Source organism: Saccopteryx leptura, chromosome 2 (assembly GCF_036850995.1).
Source record: "Saccopteryx leptura isolate mSacLep1 chromosome 2, mSacLep1_pri_phased_curated, whole genome shotgun sequence".
NCBI lineage: Eukaryota > Metazoa > Chordata > Mammalia > Chiroptera > Emballonuridae > Saccopteryx > Saccopteryx leptura.
This window is the reverse complement of record NC_089504.1, coordinates 231,115,389-231,137,578: the sequence shown is the minus strand read 5'-3', so window position 1 is coordinate 231,137,578 and position 22,190 is coordinate 231,115,389. Positions and strand designations below refer to the sequence as shown.

General features: G+C 48.1%; 1 protein-coding gene across 3 annotated transcripts in view; it reads left to right on the top strand.

Moving 5' to 3' along the window:
• The window catches only part of OSBP2 (oxysterol binding protein 2), a 128,653-nt gene that overhangs the window by 62,333 nt on the left and 44,130 nt on the right, over positions 1-22,190 (top strand). The window contains exon 1 of one of the 3 annotated variants that reach the window (XM_066370485.1): positions 8,172-8,355. The exons of the other annotated variants lie outside the window; for them this stretch is intronic. Within the exon in view, the coding sequence (XP_066226582.1) occupies positions 8,277-8,355 (79 nt within the window). The 5' untranslated portion in view covers positions 8,172-8,276. Of the gene's footprint in view, positions 1-8,171; positions 8,356-22,190 lie in introns of those variants that run through there. 3 annotated transcript variants of the gene reach the window in all.

Sequence of the window (22,190 nt, the reverse complement as noted above, 5' to 3'; positions counted from 1 at the left end):
TGGAACTGACTGCTGCCTGGGAGCTGGGACAGAGGAGTTGGGAGGACGATGGGTGTGCAGCAGCGGCACCAGGAAGCAGGGGTTTCAAAGAGGGGTAGTTGGCGTGAGTCAGGCCACCCACAGCAAAGGCGCTCCGGCAGGTGTCAGACAGGGCTGTGCATTCAGGAGTGGCTCCTGAGAAGCAGCGCATCTGTCACTTCCTGCATCTGTGTCTCCTGTCTACACTTGCTTACAACAGTCTCTCCTTTTCTGGCACCTCTCCTGACATCTGTCTGGACCATGTAGCCCAGAGCAGAGCTGGTGAGGTGAGCACAGGTGGATGCCTGGACACCCGAGCAGTGGCCTCTCCTAGGCCTCCTCCCTGAGCCATTGCCGTTACTCTCCAGGTCACTGGCGTCCACGGCTATGAGCGTCTGCCAGCAGCCTGGTGGCTGAGGGTAGGGTGAGGCCTGTAGCTGGCCTGATGACAGGTGCCCTCGCCTCCTGACCCCACACCTGGCTGCAGCTGTATCCATTCTTTGCAGGGCCCATCACCATGGGCGGCTCTGTTCCCCCGCCTCATGGGGATTGTGCCACGGGTGCGCCAAATGATCCAGCCCCTCTCTGATTGCTGCCTGCCAGGTTGGTCTGTGTGCATTGATGTGGTGGCCTCTCTGATGTGACTTCTGGACTCTTCTACCCCAAAACTCACCCATTATGCACCTCCCTTCATGCCTACCCTTCCACCATTGGAGTCTTTTATAGGGTCTTATAGGTTTCAACCTAAGCAGGAGTTGATTCAGGCACTGTCTTTCCAGTTGTAATTTGTTAAGAGATTACTTTAGTTAAGAAACACAAGGTTGTAAAATATTTAAGTGATTCTAAAATATATAAAATGAGTCATTTTTCACACCTCCTTCCACCTCACTCCCCTCCCAACAGACATACACCATTTAACAGTGGTGCTTTTCCAGCTCCTTCCCCGTACATTTACAAAGCCATGTGAGTACACACCCTCTCCCCCACACGTAACTTACATATATGTAAATGAAGTCAAATCATGCATGTGGATAAGGAGCTTGCTTTTTCCCTTACCAGTATGTCTGGAGATCTTTACATGTCACTACAAATAGACCGCTCTCATTTTAAAAACAACTCCATACAATCCTGTAGTGCATTGTAATTTATTTAATCATTTCCCTCTTTGATGGAGAGTTAGGTTCTTTCCATTTTATTACTGTTCCAGACAGTGCACTAATGAACCTTCTTGGACATGCTTCTTTGTGCACGTAAGTTTCCCCATAGCATAGATTGCTAGGCGTGGAATTGCTTACAAGGGCATGCCCATGACAGGGATCAGCAGACACTATCAAATTGTCAGCTAAACAGAATGCATAAATTTACCGCTCCCAACAGTGTAGGTTGTCAATAGAGGCTATCCCATCGTTCTTTTTACTCTTTGTTACTCTGATGGGTGAATGAAAAGGCATTTCCTTGCTCTGTTTTCCATTTCCCTTATTACTACTGAGACTGCATATACTTTTATCTGTTTATTGACCAGGCAATTTCGTGACTGATATATTTATATCCGTGTCCATTTTACTGTTTAGATATTCGCATTTTTTATACTGAGTTGTAGAAGCTCATTTTAAGTTCTGTTTATTTTTCCTCCATCAGTTATATATTTTGCAAGCATTTTCTTTTTGTTGCTTTATCTTTTAACTCTGTTTATGGTGGATGTGGGGCTTTGGGGTTTCTAAACGTTTATATTATAAGATATGCCAATCAGAGGCTTATTTCTTAGTAGTGGGGGAATATGGGGCTTGGAGATTTAAAATGTTGCATTCTTTACCGTTGTCTGGTCTGTGCTTGCTCTTTGACTTTGAACAAACTCCTTAACTTCACTGATCTTCAGCTTTGCCAACCATATCAGTCCACCCTGCCCAGCTTCTCCCCCATCTGCCACAGGGATCATGGGAGAAGCTTTGACAAAGCCTCATAGCCATCCTGAACTTCACGACCAAGTAAATTTATTGATGGACATTGAGATCCACTCCTCCAGCACAGGCGTTATCTCGGGCAGGTTTTCGGGGCATCTGTGCCCTGTCCCAAGCGTGGTTCACTTTCCCCAGGTGTTTTTTGAGTGCTTGCCTGAGCTGGAGTCACCTCATGGCTCTGCAAAGGGAAGTGTATCGGTTTGTTTGGGCTGCCATACAGAACACCACAGACTGGCTGGCTTAACAACCGAAATGCTTTTTCTCGCCATTCTGGAGGCCAGAAATTCAAGACCAGTTATCAGCAAGTTTGTTTTTTTCTGAGGCCTCTGCATGGCCTGATGGTGGCCGCCTTCTTATTGTCTCCTCATGTGGTCATCACTTGGTCTGTGTCCTAATTGCCTCTTCTTATAGGATATCAGTTATATTGGATTAGGACCTACCTATATGACCTCATTTTACCTTAATCACCTCTGCAAAGGCCCTGTCTGCAGCTACATTCACATTCTGAGGTCTTGCAGGTTTGGACTTCAGCATATGAATTTTGGGGTCACAGTTTAGCCCATAACAGAGAGATAGCACTGTGTCTGGATGAGAATCAGGGAAGTGAGGGTCAGAGAGGCTCCTGCATTTGCTTCAAGTCACCCAGTGACAAATGGATAGTTATCCCTTGGGGATCCTAGCTTTTTTTTTTTTTTTTTCTTTTCATTTTTCTGAAGCTGGAAACGGGGAGAGACAGTCAGACAGACTCCCGCATGCGCCCGACTGGGATCCACCCGGCACGCCCACCAGGGGCGACGCTCTGCCCACCAGGGAGCGATGCTCTGCCCATCCTGGGCGTCGCCATGTTGCGACCAGAGCCACTCTAGCGCCTGGGGCAGAGGCCACAGAGCCATCCCCAGCGCCCGGGCCATCTTTGCTCCAATGGAGCCTTGGCTGCGGGAGGGGAAGAGAGAGACAGAGAGGAAAGCGCGGCGGAGGGGTGGAGAAGCAAATGGGCGCTTCTCCTGTGTGCCCTGGCCGGGAATCGAACCCGGGTCCTCCGCACGCTATGCCGACGCTCTACCGCTGAGCCAACCGGCCAGGGCGATCCTAGCTTTTTTGATTATCTTGAGGAGTTTGTTGATGAAACTTAATATTTAGACTTCAACAAGCAAAATGGCTTTTGGTCAATAACTGATATAAGCCATCAGGTAGGGCCAGCTGGGCCTGCCACTTCTGGGAGCAGATGGGGCTGAGAAGAGGCCAAAGTCCTCAGAGCCGCTTGGTGGGACCTGACGGCAGTTCTTTGCGGGGCATTCCAGGTGACCCGGTTCTCAGGTAGGTCACCTCTTCCAGTCACATGTGCAGGGCTCCAGGACAAAGCCTACCAGCCTCTGCTCCCAGAGAGGTGCCCTCTGCCTCTCCAATTGCCCCTGGCAGCAGAGGGCACATATGGGCAGAATCAGGCCCTGGCATCATCCCTAGTGAAATCTGTCTCATTTTTGCCTGTTTTCAAACTCACTAGAATGGTGCCTCTTCCCCATTGCATTTTTCTGATCTAAAGTAGTCAATGATAAAATTACCTTTCTCTGCCCTCGGAAGTTTATTTTAATTGCCTAGCAACACATTATCATAAATTGCTCTCAAATTAATTCTTTGGCTTTAGTGCAGAATCATTTATTAATGATGATGGCAGTCGGCATCTATGTATGGCTATTCTTAGAACACTGCTGTTTCAAAGGGCTTCATTCTTAAGATATCCCCACAAGGCACTTGTATGCTAGACAGAACTCGGAGAATTTGATTCATTAGACAACAGAGAAGGCGAGCGCCTCTTATGTGGGCCCAAACCCCTTATTAGTGATAAGCCTGAGGCCCAGAGGGGGGAACCAAAGGTCTTTAATTCCTACAATGGTTGAGAGCTGTGGCCAGCTCTGGTCAGGAAGCTACCATCAGATGTTGGCCCTGCAGGACTCCTCAGCCTGTGTTCAAGTCTGTGTGGTCCAGTGAAGGTCCAGTCAAGGGCAGTGGTGCAGAGCAGAAGGAGCTGTGTGGTGTTATGGACAAGAAGGGTTAGGATGGGGGCAGTGACAGAGAAGGCTTGGGGAGGCAAGAAGGTCCTTGGGTGTGTAGGCTGGGTCAAATGGGGCTTCTGGTGAGTAACTAACTAGCTTTCATCCATCGATTCATTAATCAGTTGATTGATTTGTTTGCTCTCATGCTCATTCATTCATGTGCTGGGCCACACTGGAGGTTAAGCATAGCGAGGAAAGACCACAATCTCTGCCATCAAGGAGTTCGTCGTCTGGCATGGGAGACTGACAAATGAATAGGAACCTACAGTCAGGCATGCTAGGTCCTGGGAAAGAAAGAAGCCCAGGGCATTCTGGGAGCCCAGACTCAAGGAAATTTGCCAGTGATCCTATTATTTGAACATTTCTGTAGATGCATAGTTTTCATATAATTACCTACACTATATCACAGGGGTCGGGAACCTATGACTTGTGAGCCAGATGTGGCTCTTTTGATGGCTGCATGTGGCTTGCAGACAAATCTTTAATAAAGAAAATAATAATGTTAAAAATATAAAACATTCTCATATATTACAATCCATTCATTTCCTACCGCTCATGTTCATGGTTGCGGGTGGCTAGAGCCAATCACAGCTGTCCTCCAGGACAACACCAAATTTTTATTGGATAATGCGTAACATACATGGGTTATTGTATGGCTCTCACGGAATTACATTTTAAAATATGTGGCGTTCATGGCTCTCTCAGCCAAAAAGGTTCCCGACCCCTGCTATATCGCATGATTTGCCTTTTTCCTTTTCATATTTTGTTTTTAAGCACAGTTTCTTAGTTCTGCAGAGCCATCATATATGTAAGTCTAAATGACTCTGTGGCATTCATAAAGTTGGTGAAATAAATATTCACCTACTGTTAGACTCTTAGGTTGCTTCTAGGTTTTTGCAACAAATGACATTGGACGCAGGGACTCGTGTTCCTTCCCCATTGTGTACCCTGGGCTGGAGGGAATGGACATGCTTGTGGTTCTTCTGGGGCATTCATGTGCCTCCCACCCCCTGGCCAGCCTCACACTAGTTTCCAATTCTGGGATGGGCAACAGATACACCCCCCCCCCCCCGAACACACACACACACACATATGTATATGTGAATTTCATTTGAGTTTGTGTGTGTGCCATATTATTAAGCAAAGGAAGGAAGATCCTGGAAACTGAGTCTGATCAACAGTGTTCTGGTAGCAAGTGGAAGTGGGGAGGCCGGTCTCCAGGGAAGCTGCAACACCCAGGTGAGACCTGGCCAAGGAAGTGGTCATTATAAACATGAGAGGAAACCAAGGACTTTGAAGGGACCAAATCAGCTTGTCTGAATGTGTAGTCAGATATACCTTAGAAGGAGGGTCACAGCTGTTTTTGCATTTGCCAGCACAGGGTATTTGGGGTGAGTGGACTTCAGGAAGGTTGCAGAGTTGGTACACTCGGTTTTAGAAAGTCATGTTTAGAGCGTTAGGGGCTGTTTTCCTGGAGCTGTTCAAAAGATGCCCTCCATGCATGGATGCAGATGGGGGCAGGAAGGGGGATGGGGTTCAGCCTTACCTGCATGTGGATGGGAAGGAAACTTGTATGGGGCCTGGGGCAGCCAGCAGAACAGTTGGGATTACCCCCCAGTTATCGTATGCTCGGTCTCTTGGCTTTCTCGCTGCTGGATAGCTTTCCAGCTAATGTATCTTCTTCTTTAAGGACAAATTGGCACCTGTTTGGGTACCTGTTAAAAGCTAGGTTGTAGATTTTTAAGTATATATTTCACATGAACAAAATCTGATCATTGTTTGAGGTGACATAGCGTAAAATAATTATGGTAATTACAAATAGGAGAAATTGTGTGTGTTTGCCTTAGCAAGACCACATGATCCTTCATGTTTTTCTTTACTATTTTAGTTTACTCCTGGCTATTTGTTGCTGCCTATTTTCTCCAGGCCACAGCAGGCAGGCAGTCATGGCTCTAGGTGAGGGTGGGGAGACAAAGGAAACAGTGTCAGCGACCCCAGCATTGACTTGTGAGAACAACACAGGGCACTCAGCTCCTCTGCCCTCCTCTTCCTCAGCTCTGAGACAGAATTAGAAAGATTCTCCCAGTTTTTAGATCCCATCATACTGAGTGCCTGATTAAATACACTGGGTCGGGTTTATTCTTGCATAGGTAAGCCCTGTAAAAGTCATCTGTATGTGCTCTAGCATTCCCCAAAGCATGGAATACACTAGTCCAGTCTCACCTCGTTTTTCCGTTTTTCCTCACGAGGTTGCTGGCAGCCCAAGGAGCAACTTTCTGCTTAAGGGACCCCTGCAGAGAATGGCTCTTAGTGTGATCTCCAGGGTCAGCCAGACAAGCCAGTTATAAGCATGTTGATCCCGGGCAGGTCACTTTACCTCTGAGCCTTAGTTTCTTCATCTGTAAAAGAGGGTGTTGGTGGAACCTACCAAACAAAGCTATTCTGTGGGGATTAAATGAGGAACTACAGGTGAAGCTTGCAGCCCTGCACTTGGCACTCAATCAGTAGTTTATCATTAGTGGCTATTTGCATCATTATAATGGTCTTTATTTTGTAGTAAAAACAAAGGAACAAAAAACATGGCCTAGAGTGCCTAACTGCCTTATATCCCCTGGGACAATGAATCTAACACAGTTGCAAAGAATTATTTCTGTAGGTGGAAAGAACACTCAGTTACTTCAGAGTCACAGAAGGAAAGTATTGACCCAGCACTATCTTGTCTGAATCTGTTACATTTATAACAGGAGCTCATTGTATATATGAAAGCCTTTAAATTGGTGAAAATTGATTGATTCAGTTTCAGTAAATTACAGTTCATAAATTCTGTTGACTGAGCCTCCTGTGAGGTGGGGAGGGGTTATCTGGGGAAGCAGGCAGATTTTTTGGGATGGAGCAATGACTGGGACCCAATACCAGGGCTCAGAGTCTAATCTAGTCAGAAAGACACAAACAGGGCAGAGTGAGGTGGGGGCGGAGGCCAAGGAGTGGGGCTGGTCCCAGCTTGGACTACCTTGCAGCAGCAATTGTATATTCAAGCCAAGATGTCAGTGTGGTTAGACCAGAGGTGGTGGGGGGGACGGACAGGATGGGCCTACTTGTAGGGACTTGGAGACCACAGAGGAAAAGAGTGACAAAGCCTGACATATTTTGGAACAGGGTCTCTCTGGCTGTTGTACTGAGCATAGAGGGGGGGGGGGTTGCAGAGTGGAAGTGGGAAACCTGATGGGAGGCTTGGGACCAGTCCACAGGTACGATGACAGTATGTTAAGCCTAGGTGGCAGAAGTGGGGGGGGGGGTTGCGAGAAGGGAAGGGATCTTGATTGTATTTTAAGGGTAGAGCTGTCAGGATATGCTGACCAACTTGGAGGTGAGTCTAAAGGACAAAACGGTCAAAGATGACTCCAAGGATTCTGTCTGGAGCAAGTAGGAGGATGGCACTGCCAATAGGTGAGGTGGAGAGGACTGGCAGAAGGGAGTGGGCACATGGGGAACTCAGATTTGGTGAGTTGGGTTTTTGATGCCCATCAGACATCCCATGGAGAACTCCGGTAGGCAGCTGGACAGGCAAGTTGTTTTCTTGTTTTCACAGAGGTCCCGGAGGAGACAGGTCTGTCTCCAGTTGCTGGCAGCCCTATGGTAGCAGTGCCAAGGGAGCCTGGTTCCCTGGGGCCCTGCCTGTTGCCTTCTTCTGGGACAGTGGACAGGTAGTTGCAGGTGGCTGGTCACAGGTGCACCTGCCACCGCAGCAGAATCAGAGGTGATCCTGATTTCCTGGAATCATCCTCAGAGCCCCAGCCACGTGTCCGTCGGCTCTCAAGGGCAACTTTCCTTTTGAAATAAAGCAAATGCCAAGCCTGACGTTGAAGGGGGGAGACACCTTTGCTTGGATTTTCCCATTAGAACATGACATTTAAGTGGGGAGCCCGCCCGGTGCCCAGGGTGCCCTGGGGTTCGCTCCAGCGGGCGGGGGGAGGAGGCCACGCTCTCGCTCTCAGGGGAGGAGAAGGGGGCGGACACCGCGCAGATCGAGCTCCACTCTGCTTCTACGGCACAGACGGGGTTAATGGGCTCGTGCACCGGGTGGCGGGCGGGCAGCAGTGGTGCATTGTGGTAACGCAGTGCTGGGACCCGTGAGCGCCCGCCGCCTCCGCCGGGCGGCCCACCGAGCTGTACGTGCGTCCTTGCGAGCCCCCGGAGCCTGGAGCCATGTAGCGCCCCGCTACTCGGAGGCCGCCCCGCCGCGGGGATGAAGGGACGCGGCTGCTGGGAGACGGCCTCCGTGCGCTCCTTCTGCAGCTCCGGCTGTCTGAATAAATTGAAGAAGGGTCAGTTTTGCCCGGCTTCTGCCCGGAGGCCCGGCTCCCTGCGCACGTACTCCCGGAGCCGGGCTTGCTGCATGATCAATCCACGCGAGCCTCTGATGTCACTCCCTCGCGGCGTGGGGAGCGCGGGAGGTTCGGGAAACCCCTGTCTCGGTACCCCACGGGCGTGCTCTCCGGATTCGCTTTACGCGCGGGGCATTTTTAGAGAGTGGGCTGCAGCTAAAGAGGTGTCCGTTTGATTAACCTCTGTAATAAGGAACTGAAACATAATCCAGAGCTTTCTGAAAAGGGGGAAGCAACGGTCCGTGTTTAATCCACCTACCTACGTCCAGAGTCTGCTTGGGGCCCTCATGTCCTGGAGCCTGGGCAGAATTGCTGCTTTGCCCACGATGGCTTCATCCTGGGGCTACATAAGGTGTCAGCTGTGTTCAGTCATGGCCCTCCCCTTTGCCCTCTGAGCAAGCTGTGACAGGTCAGGAGAGTCACTGTACATGGCCTCCTGGTTTCGAGCAATGGCCAACCCCGAGGCTGCTGCCCCCAGGGATGGTGGTCCTGAATGACAGCACCAGGGTGTGCGAGCACAATTGCCTGAGAGCTCCTTAGCAGCATTGGGGGTGGGGGTGGGGGTGGGGCTTAGCTGTTGAAAGCAAACTCATTAAGCTCTAGCTTCAAATTTCTGATGCTTGAACCTTCATTACTGGAGATTATGCATGAGTGAAACTTGCTGTGAATACCTTAATGAGTGTTTCTGTTATAATTTGAAAGTTTGTGTGGTGGGTGGGTGGGATTCTTTGACCCTGTAGACCTAAAAGACATAGTGGCAGTTAATTTCCTTACTACTAATTTATTAGAAACATCTCCTTTTAGAAATGAACACCTTCTGAACTGTAATAAACTTTGCAATTAACTTTGCCTGCTGACTGGTCACACTGATGGCTTCATAAGGCCCTGGTGCAGGCATCCTAGAAGTTGCAGCCTCAGCCTTGGAGTCAGGTTCAACCATGCAAATTCTCCTGAAAAAACCACCTGAAGTCGTAGGGTGTTTGTAATTGTAAACACTGAAAATTTATTTCATGGGAAGCTGACCCTATGGTTCTGTCTTAAGAATCCGTTAAAGAAACTGCAAGTGAATTTGTCCAAAGTGTGATTGGTCTTCATTTCCAGTTTTCATTTTGGATATAGTGTCATTTCTAATGCAGTTATGTTCTTTATCTAGTTTAAATGATATTCCTGTTTTTAGTTTGGATGGATTTATTCTGAGGGTGAAGTTTAGAGGTAGAAAATAGTGAAAAGAAAATATGCATCAGTTAGGAGTTAAATTGTTTTTCTTCTGTTGGCCTGCCTGATGCTTTTCTTGTTTGTCATTCTCTAGATTTGCTGCTAAAGGGCAGCATTGGGCTTGGTATCTACTTGTGTTCTGCCTGGTTGTGGGATGAATGCTCACCTTTGTCAGGTGTGACCAAAGCAGTTGCACCTCAAGAGTGGTGACAGGGTAACAAGTTTTTTGCCAGAACTTCTGGGCCAGGCCTTCTTTTTCCTCTGCTGTCAGTGCCCCACTCTGTGCAGTGGGCCCGGGGGTGGGGGATTCAGGGAGGTGGTGTATTGGGCATGGTGCTTAGAGCCGGGCCTGGAGCAGAGCCTGCTGTGCTGGCAGGGAGGCCCAGGAGCCAGTGCAGTGGTCAGCAGTATCAAGGACTCAGCCTTAGAGTCAGTAGCCCCGGGGGCAAGCTACAGTGTGTCTCCCTTGGGTGCCCTTTGTAATAGTGAGCTTAGGAAGGCCAGAACGGAGTTTTCAGGAGAAACTGGAACTCTCTCAGTTTTTAAATGTTGGCCAAAATACATTTTTTAACAAACACTCAGGCAGGACAATGCCTGTGAACCTTGGCAGCTAAAGAGAGAGGCATGAGAGAGGCAGAATTGGGGGCTGCGGGAGGCGTGGCTAGCTGTCAGCATGAGAGGTGGGAGCCTCCTGGTCCCTCCTGCTGTGGGTGTGACAGGCATGGGGTGGGACTGGCCTCTTTTCAGACACATTGAAAGGTATTTTTTTTTTATTGATTTTAATTTATTGTGTTTACATAGATTCTAGTGTGGCCCCGAATGCATCTCCCTCCCCCCTATTCCCCTCAACATCTTCCTTGCCCCCTTCCCCACAGCACCCTCCCCCCTTCCCTTCAGGTTTATCCCATCCTATCATCCCCTTTCCCTCTGGTCCCTTTGATCCCTCCTCTGTCTCAGTTCCGTTCCTCAGTTCACATTGTTCATTGGATTCCTCAAATGAGTGAGGTCATATGATATTTTTCTTTTTCTGCCTGGCTCATTTCACTTAACATAATAGTTTCCATGTCCACCCATGTTATCGCAAAAGGTAAAATTTCCTTCTTTTTCATGGCCCCATAGTATTCCATTGTGTATAGACACATTGAAAGGTATTGAAATGAGAGGTCACTCCAGTCAAATTTCCCCTTAGAAATTGTATCAAGCTGGGCTTGCAGCTTGCCCTGGGGGGAGGGGGGGGACTAAGTGACCATTTCAGTGGAGGACAGCATTGGGGCTCGGGATCCCTCTGCATAGCTGGGCATCAGGGGATCTGGGTTCTTGTCCTGAGAGCTACTGGGCTGGGTGGCCATGAGCAAATCCTGCCCCTCTGTGGGCCTTAGTTGTCCCCATCCCCATAAATAAGGGGAGGTGTGGGTTGAGAAAGACTGGCCTCCCCCCTGTTCTCTCACGTGGGCACATGAAAAGGGGCCCTGGGGACAGGTCTGTTGATAGGAGGTTGCTCCTCAGTGGGCAGTGCCATGTGCAGATTGCTCCTTTACCACTTGACATTTCGCTAGCTTCTTAGCCTTTTTGAGCCTCAATTTCCTCATCTAAAAGATGATAGGAAGGCTACTTACCTGTTTGGGAGGTTGAAATGAGATACTCTGTGTACCTATACCTAGAAATGTATCTCTATCTATTTATCTATGTGTGTGTGTGTGTGTCTCTGCTTCAAATGGCCAGGTGCCACAAATGGGGAAATGTCCACTTAGTCTTATAAGCTCTGAATTCAGCCCTTGGCAGCTCACTTCTCAGCCTTTGGCACTCACATGTGCACACACAAATGTATATAGGCCCTCTGCATCTTTTCTTTATGTAAAGATGTAGTTTTCAGAATGTAAAGCTCTGAAATTGCAGAAAATAGAGACCTCTCATTCTGGCCTTACCAGAGGTCAGGGCCAGGTGGCCTTGGGCAGCCCTGCCTTTGACACATTTCTAAGGTTGTCACTTTCTCATTTGGGACCTCCGAGAGCCCCTGCATGCCCACCACCCAGCCTCCATCTTCTGACTGGCAGCACTTTTTGTTAATGTCAATTGCTGAACTGTACTTGGCAGAGACTGGGTGATGTGGCAGGGAAACGGAGGGATCAGGGATGTGAGTGCCAGGTACTTGAATGTTCTGAGAGGGCTTGTTTTGAGGGGTTTTTTGGGGTTTTTTTTGCATTTTTGAAGCCTAGGACAGGCGCCATTCTCAAAGAAGCCTCAGGGTGTAGGGTCCTTCAAAAAGTTACAGGCAGGGCCTGACCTGTGGTGGCGCAGTGGATAAAGCATCGATCTGGAAGTGCTGAGGTCGCCGGTTCAAAACCCTGGGCTTGCCTGGTCAAGGCACATATGGGAGTTGATGCTTCCAGCTCCTCCCCCCCTTCTCTCTCTCCTCTCTCTCTCTATCTCCTCTCTAAAAAAAAAAAAAAAAAATGAATAAAAAATAAAAAAAATTTAAAAATTAAAAAAAAAAAAAGTTACAGTCAGGGTCTTTTGGGGATGGCTTGCCAAGGTGTCTGCTGGGGAACCTGGGAGGAAGGACTGAGGCTCTCTGCTCCAGTCACCGCGCATGCGTGTGCAGATGAGCCTCCTAGTGCCAGGGGATGCGCATCTTCTGCCTCACTGGGCCTGGCGTCACGGTACAGCCTCATTCTGCTCTGCCCACTGGCCAGATGTCCTTGCCTATCCCTCACATTTTAATCAAGTTCATCCTTGCAGGCCCAGTGCCCATTTCAGCTCTTCCTGAAGCTCCCCCACCCACCAAGGCTGGCAGTGACCCCTTTCCTCAGACCTCTCCTGGGGGTCCCTTCTGCTGCAGCCCAGGTTGTTTGAGTACAAGTTGTCTCCTCTGAGGCTGTGTGCTCCCACAGGTGGAGGCAGGGTCTCACCTGTGTCTGATGCACCCCTCCCACCCCCAGTACTCAGCACTTTTGCATAATTGCTATTCCATAACCAACCTACCAGCATAGAAGTGAACAGAGGGAAGGGCCGTCTGAGGCCAAGTGGCAAGTGCATACTTAGCTGGACTTTTCCCCTTCCAGCTGAGGTCCTTAGCCTCCTGTGTTTCCTCTGGGGTTTCTCCTGATTCAGTGGCACTCTCCCGACTCAGGATAGAGCAGTGGGTGGAGTCTGTCCCGCTTCCCCCCCTCCTAGTCCCACTATAGTGAGTGCCTACCCTGGAACAACAGGAAAAGGTCAGAGCTGTGGGAGGTAGAGGCTCTTAGATAAACCTGAGGCATCATGAAAAGCTTCCTGGGGGAGGTGATACCCAGCTGGGTATGGGAGGATGAGGATGGGTGGGTTAGGCAGGTGAAGAATGGGGGCAGACAAGTGCTCAGGTTTGAGTGAGGCATTGGGGTCTCATGACAGGTGAGAGGTGGGAGTGGGCCCCACTGGTGGGTTGGATCATAAAGGAGGGCAAGAAGGGGCGTACGATCTGCTGGCTCTAGAGGTGGTGTGAAGGAGGCTTCAGGGTAGCACCTACCTCATTTAAGTCCTTCCTGTGCTCAAGGAGAGGAAGGACGTCTGGCCTTGTGAGAGTTCGCTGTTACTTGGTGTGCTATATGAAAATAGGACATTCTCTTATAGACATGTCACTTGGTGGACCCTCTGTCTGCTTACCTGTAGGATTCTATAGATAAGAATTCACCTGGTGAATTAACCGACAGCCATAATATATAAAAGCCCTTGCCTCTTCCTGGCACACGGTAGCTGTGTATTACTAGTAGTATTAATATTATTATTACTGTGTGCATCTCTCCCACTATACTTACATGCATACATACTGTTTCACAAGGAGATACCTGTCAGGGAGCCATGTTTCACTGCTGTAATTTTCACAGAGGCTGAGGAGAGTGTCAGTGAGCCAGCCTGCCAGGCATCCGTGGGATTTTGTGCGTGGTACAAGTCTAGACTTCAGAGCCAGATGAGACCCGGGGCTGATGTGGGAGAGGCCACTCCAGCATCCCCACCTGGTGGAGCATGAAATAAGGGGTAAATGGGAAGGCCTTGGTATGTATACATAGGGGCTTTATCAGGGGCAGCAGATACACTGACTCTTAGCTATGTCGTCATTGTACAGATGGGGAAACTGAGGCTAAAGGAAAAGAGGTGACCTTCCTAAGATCACACAGGCAGAAGCAGGACCAGAGCGTGCACGTTCTGCCAGCACTGACCATGTGACAGTAACAGAATCGAGGGTCAAAGGGCAGGGAGGGTGATAGACTGAGAAGATGCTGGACTCTCGAGGAGCCCGGCTTGAGTGGAAGCCACAGTCAGGGGCTTGGGGGCTCAATTTCTGGGGTGGAACCCGGGGAATGTTGAGTGTGGTGATGGGGAGGGGGTTCTTGCTGAAAGAGGCTAAATAGCAGAGGGAAGTTTCAAATATTTTGAAGCTTTTGAGTCGAGTGAAGAGCAATAAACGGTAAGAGAAGACAGAGTAATTAGTGTCTTTTGTTTAGCAGAAAATCTGGTCATTCACTCTGTGCTGAGAACTGTCCTAGCAGCTGTGTGGGGCACACAGTGTCCACAGCCAGGTGACAGGAACCCAGAAGGTCTGAAGCCTGGCCAGCAATCTTCTGATCTTTCCCACACTGTTAGCAGATGATGGGCCACGACCCTGGCTGGTGGAACGCAGAGCCCAGGAGGTGCCAGTCATGCCATGGAGAGAAGATCTGAGAATGTACACACAGCCTGAGGGACGTGAGAGTCCACGGGCTCTGAGGCAGGGAGCTGCCTGGGGGTGGAGAGGTGGGCAGCAAAGTCCAGCACGGAGGGCCCTCTATGGGCAGTACCTAAGGGGGTGGGTTGGGTGGGCTACATGCAAGGGTGTCCGGGATTGGGAGAATAGCATGTGGGGGGCACCGAGGGGGACCATGCACGTGCGTGCCTGTGGGTGTCGCTGTGTAGGGAGAGGGGAGAGCTAAAGGCAGGGGAGAGACAGAAGGGGCAGGACAGGTAGGCTGAGCAGGCCTCCCCAGTGCTTTGGGCTAGCTGAGCTGTAGCTCACCTCTGCAACAGGCTTCATGTCTGCGCCAACTCTGAGCCTCCGGGTGGCGAGTGCACTTCAGGAGTGACCTCTGCCTCAGGCGCAGCAGAGAGGAGAAGCAGGTCATGCGTTCACAGCCATTCTCTTGAGCAACAGCGTGTCAATGGGGAGGGGATTAGCGGTGTGGGGGTGGCGAGGCTGTGACAGGCCCTGGGCGGCTTCGGCCAGGGATCTATTGCCATCAGAGGCCCGGCGAGCCTGCGGGTGTAGTGTGCTTTGTGGGGAGCTGGTTCATTTGTTGGCAGGTTGGTGTGCAGGGCTGCAGTGGGCCCACTTGGTGCCCATCTTTAGAAAAGCGTACTCCTTCCTCAAAACCCTTTACTTGCACCTGTTTGAAACTTTTAATATACCAACTTTGTCTGAACAGTGTTCTTTCATTTGTTGGACACATTTATATATATATAAATCTACAGTGCCTATTGTGAAAGGTGCCAGCTAGGGTTGTGTAACCTGCCCAACCATATATAATAGCCCTATTAACGATAAACATTTAACAGGAGCAGTGGTTAGTGGGGTCCTGAGGACTATCCACGACTTCTGTCACCTCCAGGCAGAGAGAGAGAGAGAGCTGACCATTTGCCAAGCTAAGAGAAATGACCCTACAGGGAGCCTGGCACAGGCCAAAGTGGGACCAGGACATGGAGAGGCCCTGGGAAGCCAGGTAGGAAGGCCTCGGGGTGGTCAGCAGAAGTGGGGACAGGAGCCTCAGAGCCTGTGTGGAGAGCGGGGCAGCCTGGGTCTGGTGGTGTAAAGTCAGGCTGGAGCCCAGGACTGACAGGCTTGCTCTAGGTATAGCTCCCTCTGACCTCCTCAAGGAGTGTTGTGTAGCACCGCCCTCTGCGGACACCTGGTTTTCCTGTCAAGTGCCAGTCAGCTCAGACTGGCAGCAGCATCTGATCAAATAGATGAACAATATGAATAAAGATGAAGTAATGGGCTTTGGGCTGCCAGAGATAAATTTCCTTTTATGTACTGCTTCCCTCTGACGTGTGTGTTGAATAATGATGCCTGACGCACATCTTCAGAAATAGTAGCTGCTCAGGCTGGGCGGTGTGGTGAGGCGGAAGGAGGCCCCACTTGGGGAACAGATCCCCACCTGGCAATGCCCTTTGGCAGTCCTCCAGGGCCTGGCATGCCCAGCATACTTCTGGTTAAAGGCCAGATGTTTTTCCTGAGAGGCTAGAACTGACAGCCAGCCAAGCCCCCTGGGTATACCCCCCCCCCCAGGATATTTTTACATCAGAAACAGAACAGTTTGTATGGGGTGGGACCCCTGGAGCAGGACTGTGAGCTCATTTACCATTTGGCAGAGGCTCATCTGCCTGATAAAATTCTCTTCTCATACCCACTCCTCACCCCCCTCCAACACACCCACCCACCCACCCACATGCATGCACACGAGCTTTGTTCTTGGTCAAACTCTGAGGTTCGCCGTGGCCAATCCTCCTGCCCCCTTTACATTCAATATTTTTAAGGGTTATTTACCATTAAGGCAACAATTCCAGATGTTCAAGATCGTGGTGTTTTCATAGCTCCAGTACCCCACAGGTCACTGTTTTTAGGTCTCTATTTTTAGTCGGTATTTTTCCTTTATGTGAGCATCCTTTTTACATCATTGGGATATGAGAAGTTTTGCCATTTTCACATGACTGTACATCTCAAGCGCTTTCCCACATTATCGCAGGCTTACTCTGTATCTACTGAGTGGCTATGGATTGCCTTTCCTTCTGTTAAACATTTTGGTTCTTCCCAGATTGTCAGAGCCAAGCTGTTGCCTGAGCATCTTTGGCATTTAAAATGTTCTTTGGTGTTTCTTTCTGGGACAGATTCCCAAGAGTATGATCACTGAGTCAAAGGGTGCTACTGCTTTCCTGTGGCACCTATCGCCCTTTGGCCAAAGCGTTCTGGTCCGTGTTGCTCTAGGGGCTGGGTGTGGATACCTCCCCTGCATTAAACTTTCATTGTCCTGACAGTGTTTTTGACCAGGCGTAATGTTGTGCCTTGTTAGTGTTTTTACTTGCATTTGACTAACCAAAAAGGACGAATTTTCTCCTCAAGTCATTGTAATTTGTGGTTGTCCTTCCATAGCCCATCAGCTGCATCTTCAGCTCGTAGATGGAAACCCAAAGGGAAGTATTATGAATGTTGTTGGTGTTATTTTGGATATGGCTGGAATCCAAACCAGACAGAACTTCTTAGAAGCCTGGCAACCGTTCCACTTTGCTTGGTGGGTGGGGTTCAGCTAAGTGGTCCCTGAAACTGTCATTTCCCAGCGGGATCTGCTAGGTTCCTGGTTCAAGAATTATTAAGGAAGCCCTGGCCGGTTGGCTCAGCGGTAGAGCGTCGGCCTAGCGTGCGGAGGACCCGGGTTCGATTCCCGGCCAGGGCACACAGGAGAAGCGCCCATTTGCTTCTCCACCCCTCCGCCGCGCTTTCCTCTCTGTCTCTCTCGTCCCCTCCCGCAGCCAAGGCTCCATTGGAGCAAAGATGGCCCGGGCGCTGGGGATGGCTCTGTGGCCTCTGCCCCAGGCGCTAGAGTGGCTCTGGTCGCAACATGGCGACGCCCAGGATGGGCAGAGCATCGCCCCCTGGTGGGCAGAGCGTCGCCCCTGGTGGGCGTGCCGGGTGGATCCCGGTCGGGCGCATGCGGGAGTCTGTCTGACTGTCTCTCCCTGTTTCCAGCTTCAGAAAAATGGGAAAAAAAAAAAAAAAAAAAAAAAAAAAAAAAGAATTATTAAGGAGCCTGACCTGTGGTGGCGCAGTGGATAAAGCGTCGACCTGGAAATGCTAAGGTTGCCGGTTCGAAACCCTGGGCTTGCCTGGTCAAGGCACATATGGGAGTTGATGCTTCCAGCTCCTCCCCCCTTCTTTCTCTCTGTCTCTCTCCTCTCTCTCTCTCCTCTCTAAAATGAATAAGTAAAATAAAATAATTAAAACATATATTTTTTAAAAAAAATCTAAAAAAAAAAAAAAAAAAAAAAAGAATTATTAAGGGTTTCAAGACAGAGACAGCTAAGTATTAAACCAAGTCTGGCGCCCCTCTGACTTCAGCCCTGTGTGACTGCATGGGTCACATGCATGGGATGGCCACGCTCCCTCCATCTCCTGGAGTCATCTAGCTGGAAGTGGACAGAGTTTAGCAGTGGCTGTCTGACTGAGTTCTGTCCACCTTTTAGCTTTCCCAGGGACCATTCCAGATCCCGGCATGGGCTGGCTTCTGCCGTGGGGCTGGTTATGGTTACCAGAACCCTGTGCTCCTGCTCTTCTTATCCTGTGCTGGTTGTGTGCCCTCCCTGGTTTTCTCAGCCCTGCAGTTAATTGTTTTTAGTCCATGGCATTTCTGTGCCCACCTTCCCCTCACCTTGACCTCCGGTGGCTCTTTCTAGTGGAGAGCAGGCTCTTCTCCTGGGCCAGGCAGAAGAGCAAACATCTCACTGCCTGGAATAGTTCACCTTTGTCTCACCCACTTTTATCTTCCCTTTCCCATACCTGCTCCTTGCCAGCCCAGGGCTAGGAGGAGCTGCTGCTTGTATGGTGAGAAGTTGGTAACTCAGTGGGTTGCAGATAAGTGCCATCAGTAAGGACTGATTGTACTTGCTGTTAATTAGAAATGCCAGGCTGTCTCCCCTCCCCACGCTCCCTTCCAAACAGCAGAGGTTCCCCGGGGACTGTTAACTTTTCAGGGGGCTCTGAAACATGGCAGCATTTTGAATGAGCTAGAAGGGTTTCTGGAGAAGGAGGGGGGATTACCCCTGGTGCAGGTGTTGGTGGCTTTGTGCAGGGGATCTGGGGCTGACTGCCCAGTTTGCCGGGCATTCTGGGAGTTTCTCCCCATGAATTGCACCAAGTTTGGAGTTTTCTTCAATGGCCTTTGTCTTGATTTAGCTCTTACCCTCATGGGAAATGTAGCATTACACTTGTGGGTTTTTCCCACATTTTTCCGAGTTTGAATTAGGAAGTTCTCACATTGATCTGACAAGGGTTCAGTTACCCACACGAGGGGAAATCATGTAGCCATAGAATGCCAAGCTGTTAGTCATACAGAGGGAGGCCACCAAGCCAGCTGTTCACTACTCGGATAGAAAGCCAAACACACAATCCCCAGTCATTGCCATTTGGCTGTTAAAATAATTTGATTTTTTTTTCTAGATTGCAGAGATAATTCATACTCATTGTTGAAAATTTAGTAAACAAAAACATTTAGAAGAAAATAAAAAGTACCTATAATTCTATTGCACAGATATAACCACGAATAATAGCTACTGTGCATTGAGAACCGGTGCAATACACCTGCATGTATGATTCCTTGATCTCTTTCATCCTGAGCCCCAGGTAGTTTGAGGTCCGTCCACCTCATTTTGCAAATGTGGGAGCTGAGACTTAGAAACAGACAGAAGTTGGTGGGTCCTAGCCTTAGTGAGTAGTCACATACCCGGCCACTAGTCTCCATATGTATGCACTCTTGTATTTTTGTGTGTGTGTGACAGACAGAGGGACAGAGAGGGACAGACAGACAGAAAGGGAGAGAGATGAGAAGCATCAAGTCTTCATTGCAGCACCTGAGCTGCCCAGGTTTTTGAACTGGAGACCTCAGGGTTCCAGGTCTTCGCTTTATCCACCATGCCACCACAGGTCCGTTTTGTCTAGTTCTGTTCATTGCTAAGAGAGTATTGAACTTTTTAACTATAATTGTAGATTTCTCTTTCTCCATTTATTTCTGTTTTGCTTCATGTACTTTCAAGCTTAGTGATGAGATATATTCACATTCAGGAATTTGTGTCATCTTGATGAATGGACTTCTTTTGTCATTATGAAATTTCCCTCTTTCTTTCTGTCCTTAGACCTTCTTTCAGATGTTAATAAGGCCAGTGCAGCTTTCTTGTAATTGCTGTTTGCCATTGGTTTTTTTTTCTAATGTTTTTCTTTTAGCCCATTGGTATCTTTATATTTAAAGTGTGTTTCATAGAAAAAGCATATGATTGGTACTTTATCTGTGCTTTTATTTACAGGGAGTTTATAGATAGAATATAATGAGTCTTTGCTTTTTTTTATTTAGTTTAATAGTCTCTGACTTTTAATTCGAGACCAGTTTTTAAGTCAATGTAATTATTGATATGGCTGGGTTTAGTTTAAATCTACCATTTTGCTATTTGTTTGGTCTAATCTATTTTTGGGTATGTGTATTTTCTCTTTTCCTGCCATCTGTGGTATTATTTTTAGTATTTAATGTTCTTTCCTTTATTAGCTCATAACTATACATCGTTCTTTTCTCAGTGGTTGCTCTGGGTTTACATTACACATCCTTAGCTCTTGATAGTCTTCCTTCAAATATATACCATCTCAGCTATAATGTAAGAGTCTTACAACGAGGTACTTTTCCTCTTCTGCCACCCTTTCTACTGTGTCCTGTTTTACTTTTGAAGATGATATGAACCCCACTTTTTTCTTGCTCTATATAGTCGATTATCTTTGAATGAAATTTTAAGTGAGAAAACCATTGTCTTTTATATTTACTCATAGAGTTACCTTTCCTAGCACTCTGTTTTTTTGTCTGGATCTGAGTTTCCATTTGGTATCATTTTCTTTCAGCTTGAAGAACTCCCTTTAACCAATCTTGTTAAAGGTCAGCCAGCCACAATTCCCTCAGGTTTTTTGTGCCTGAACATATCTTTACTTTACCTTTATATACTTTAAGATTTTTATTATACTTATAAGATAATAAATCCAAAGTAAAATTTGGTGACTATCAAAGAGCAACATATTTTTAGGTTTCATTTCTCTAACCCTGCCAGTAAGTCTGTTTCAGGGCTCGCAGCAGATGACTGACCGCAAAGGGATGTCTGACGTCACAAGCCGAGAAGTCCTGGCAAACTCCCATAAAAGACAATCCTTTGTCCAACAGCCAATTAAATGATGCCCACGACCCTTCTCACTCCCCCTCCCCCAAACCCTTAAAACCCAGTCCCAGGCTGTGCCTGGCCCCATGACTCTACGAGTCAGCCCGGCAGGGTTCCTTTCTTCCTTTCAATAAAGTCTGTTACTCTGGTCTTTTCGGACTCCCATGAATTCTAACACTAACACACACACACACACACACACACACACACACACACACACACACACACACACACTTTGTATTTTTCCAAAGTTAGAAACGGTGAGGCAGATAGACTCCTGCATGTGCCCGACCGGGATCCACCTGGCATGCCCACCAGGGGGTGATACTCTGCCCATCTGGGGTGTTGCTCCATTGCAGCTGGAGCCATCCTAGTGCCTGAAGCGGAGCCCATGGAGCGCCATCCTCAGTGCCTGGGCCAACTTTGCACCAATGGGGCCTTGGCTGTGGGAGGGGAAGAGAGGGATAGAGAGGAAGGAGACGGGGAAGGGTGGAGAAGCAGATGGGCGATTCTCTTGTGTGCCCTGACTGAGAATTGAACCCGGGACTTCCACATGCTGGGCCGACATTCTACCGCTGAGCCAACCGGCCAGGGCTTCAAAGAGCAATATTTTTAAAAAAACAAATCTGATATGGCTGTTAAAACTATGAACAGTTGTTTTTAGAACCATTTATATTTCTAGATTTAAGTAAGCCACGTTCACGATTTAACATTTTTCATTGAATTCAGAAGAAAAAAAGCTATAAATTCCTACCAATGGAAAATAAGATTATTCTATTAGTCAGCAATGATCTCTTCTCGGCCTCCCTAGTATGTTCCATTATAAACAAATTTACCCTTTAAGTAGAGCATCAATTATAAACAAAATGAAAGAAGATTACTACACTGAGGTCATACCATATAGTCAAGTACAAAGAATGTTGAAAAAGTTTAACTGAAACTTAGCAAAAAGAGTTATTTCTCACTTCATTAACCAGTGAAAATAATCTTCATTTATACACACTCTTACTTACAGTAGGAAACATACATGAATAGTGAATACTTAAGCAAAAATGTCTCCATCATTGCACTTTGAATGCCTTCATGACTTAACAATGGAAGGATTTTCTGAACCGATCTGCTCTTCAACAGAACCTAATGCAATGCTAAAATTCTTTCATGGATGAATCATGCAATAAGTAATAAAAAACACCTTCCCTGCCTAACCTAGATTAGTAATATGCAGTACTAGTTAAAATATATACCACATTTGAAACTGTTATAGCAGAAAATGTCAGGCATTTGTTCATTTTAAACAATGAACTCTGTTGGGTTAAACAGAGCTATTTCTGGGCAGAAGGAAAGTCGTACAGTTGTCCATCAGATGCTTTTCCCCAAGGATCCTGGCTTTCCAGAGTTGTTGTCTTTTGACCTGAGGGCTTTTCTGTGTCCCCGCCCCTGATGCTGTACACCCCATTTCATGTCCATTGGTCAGGATGTTATTTGCTTGGCTGGGCAAAACATTTTTATTCTAACATTTATTTCTACTTCATTTCTTCCAGCTGTTAAAGAGTTTTTGCCTAAGATAAAAGGACAAACACATTTAACTGGGGCTT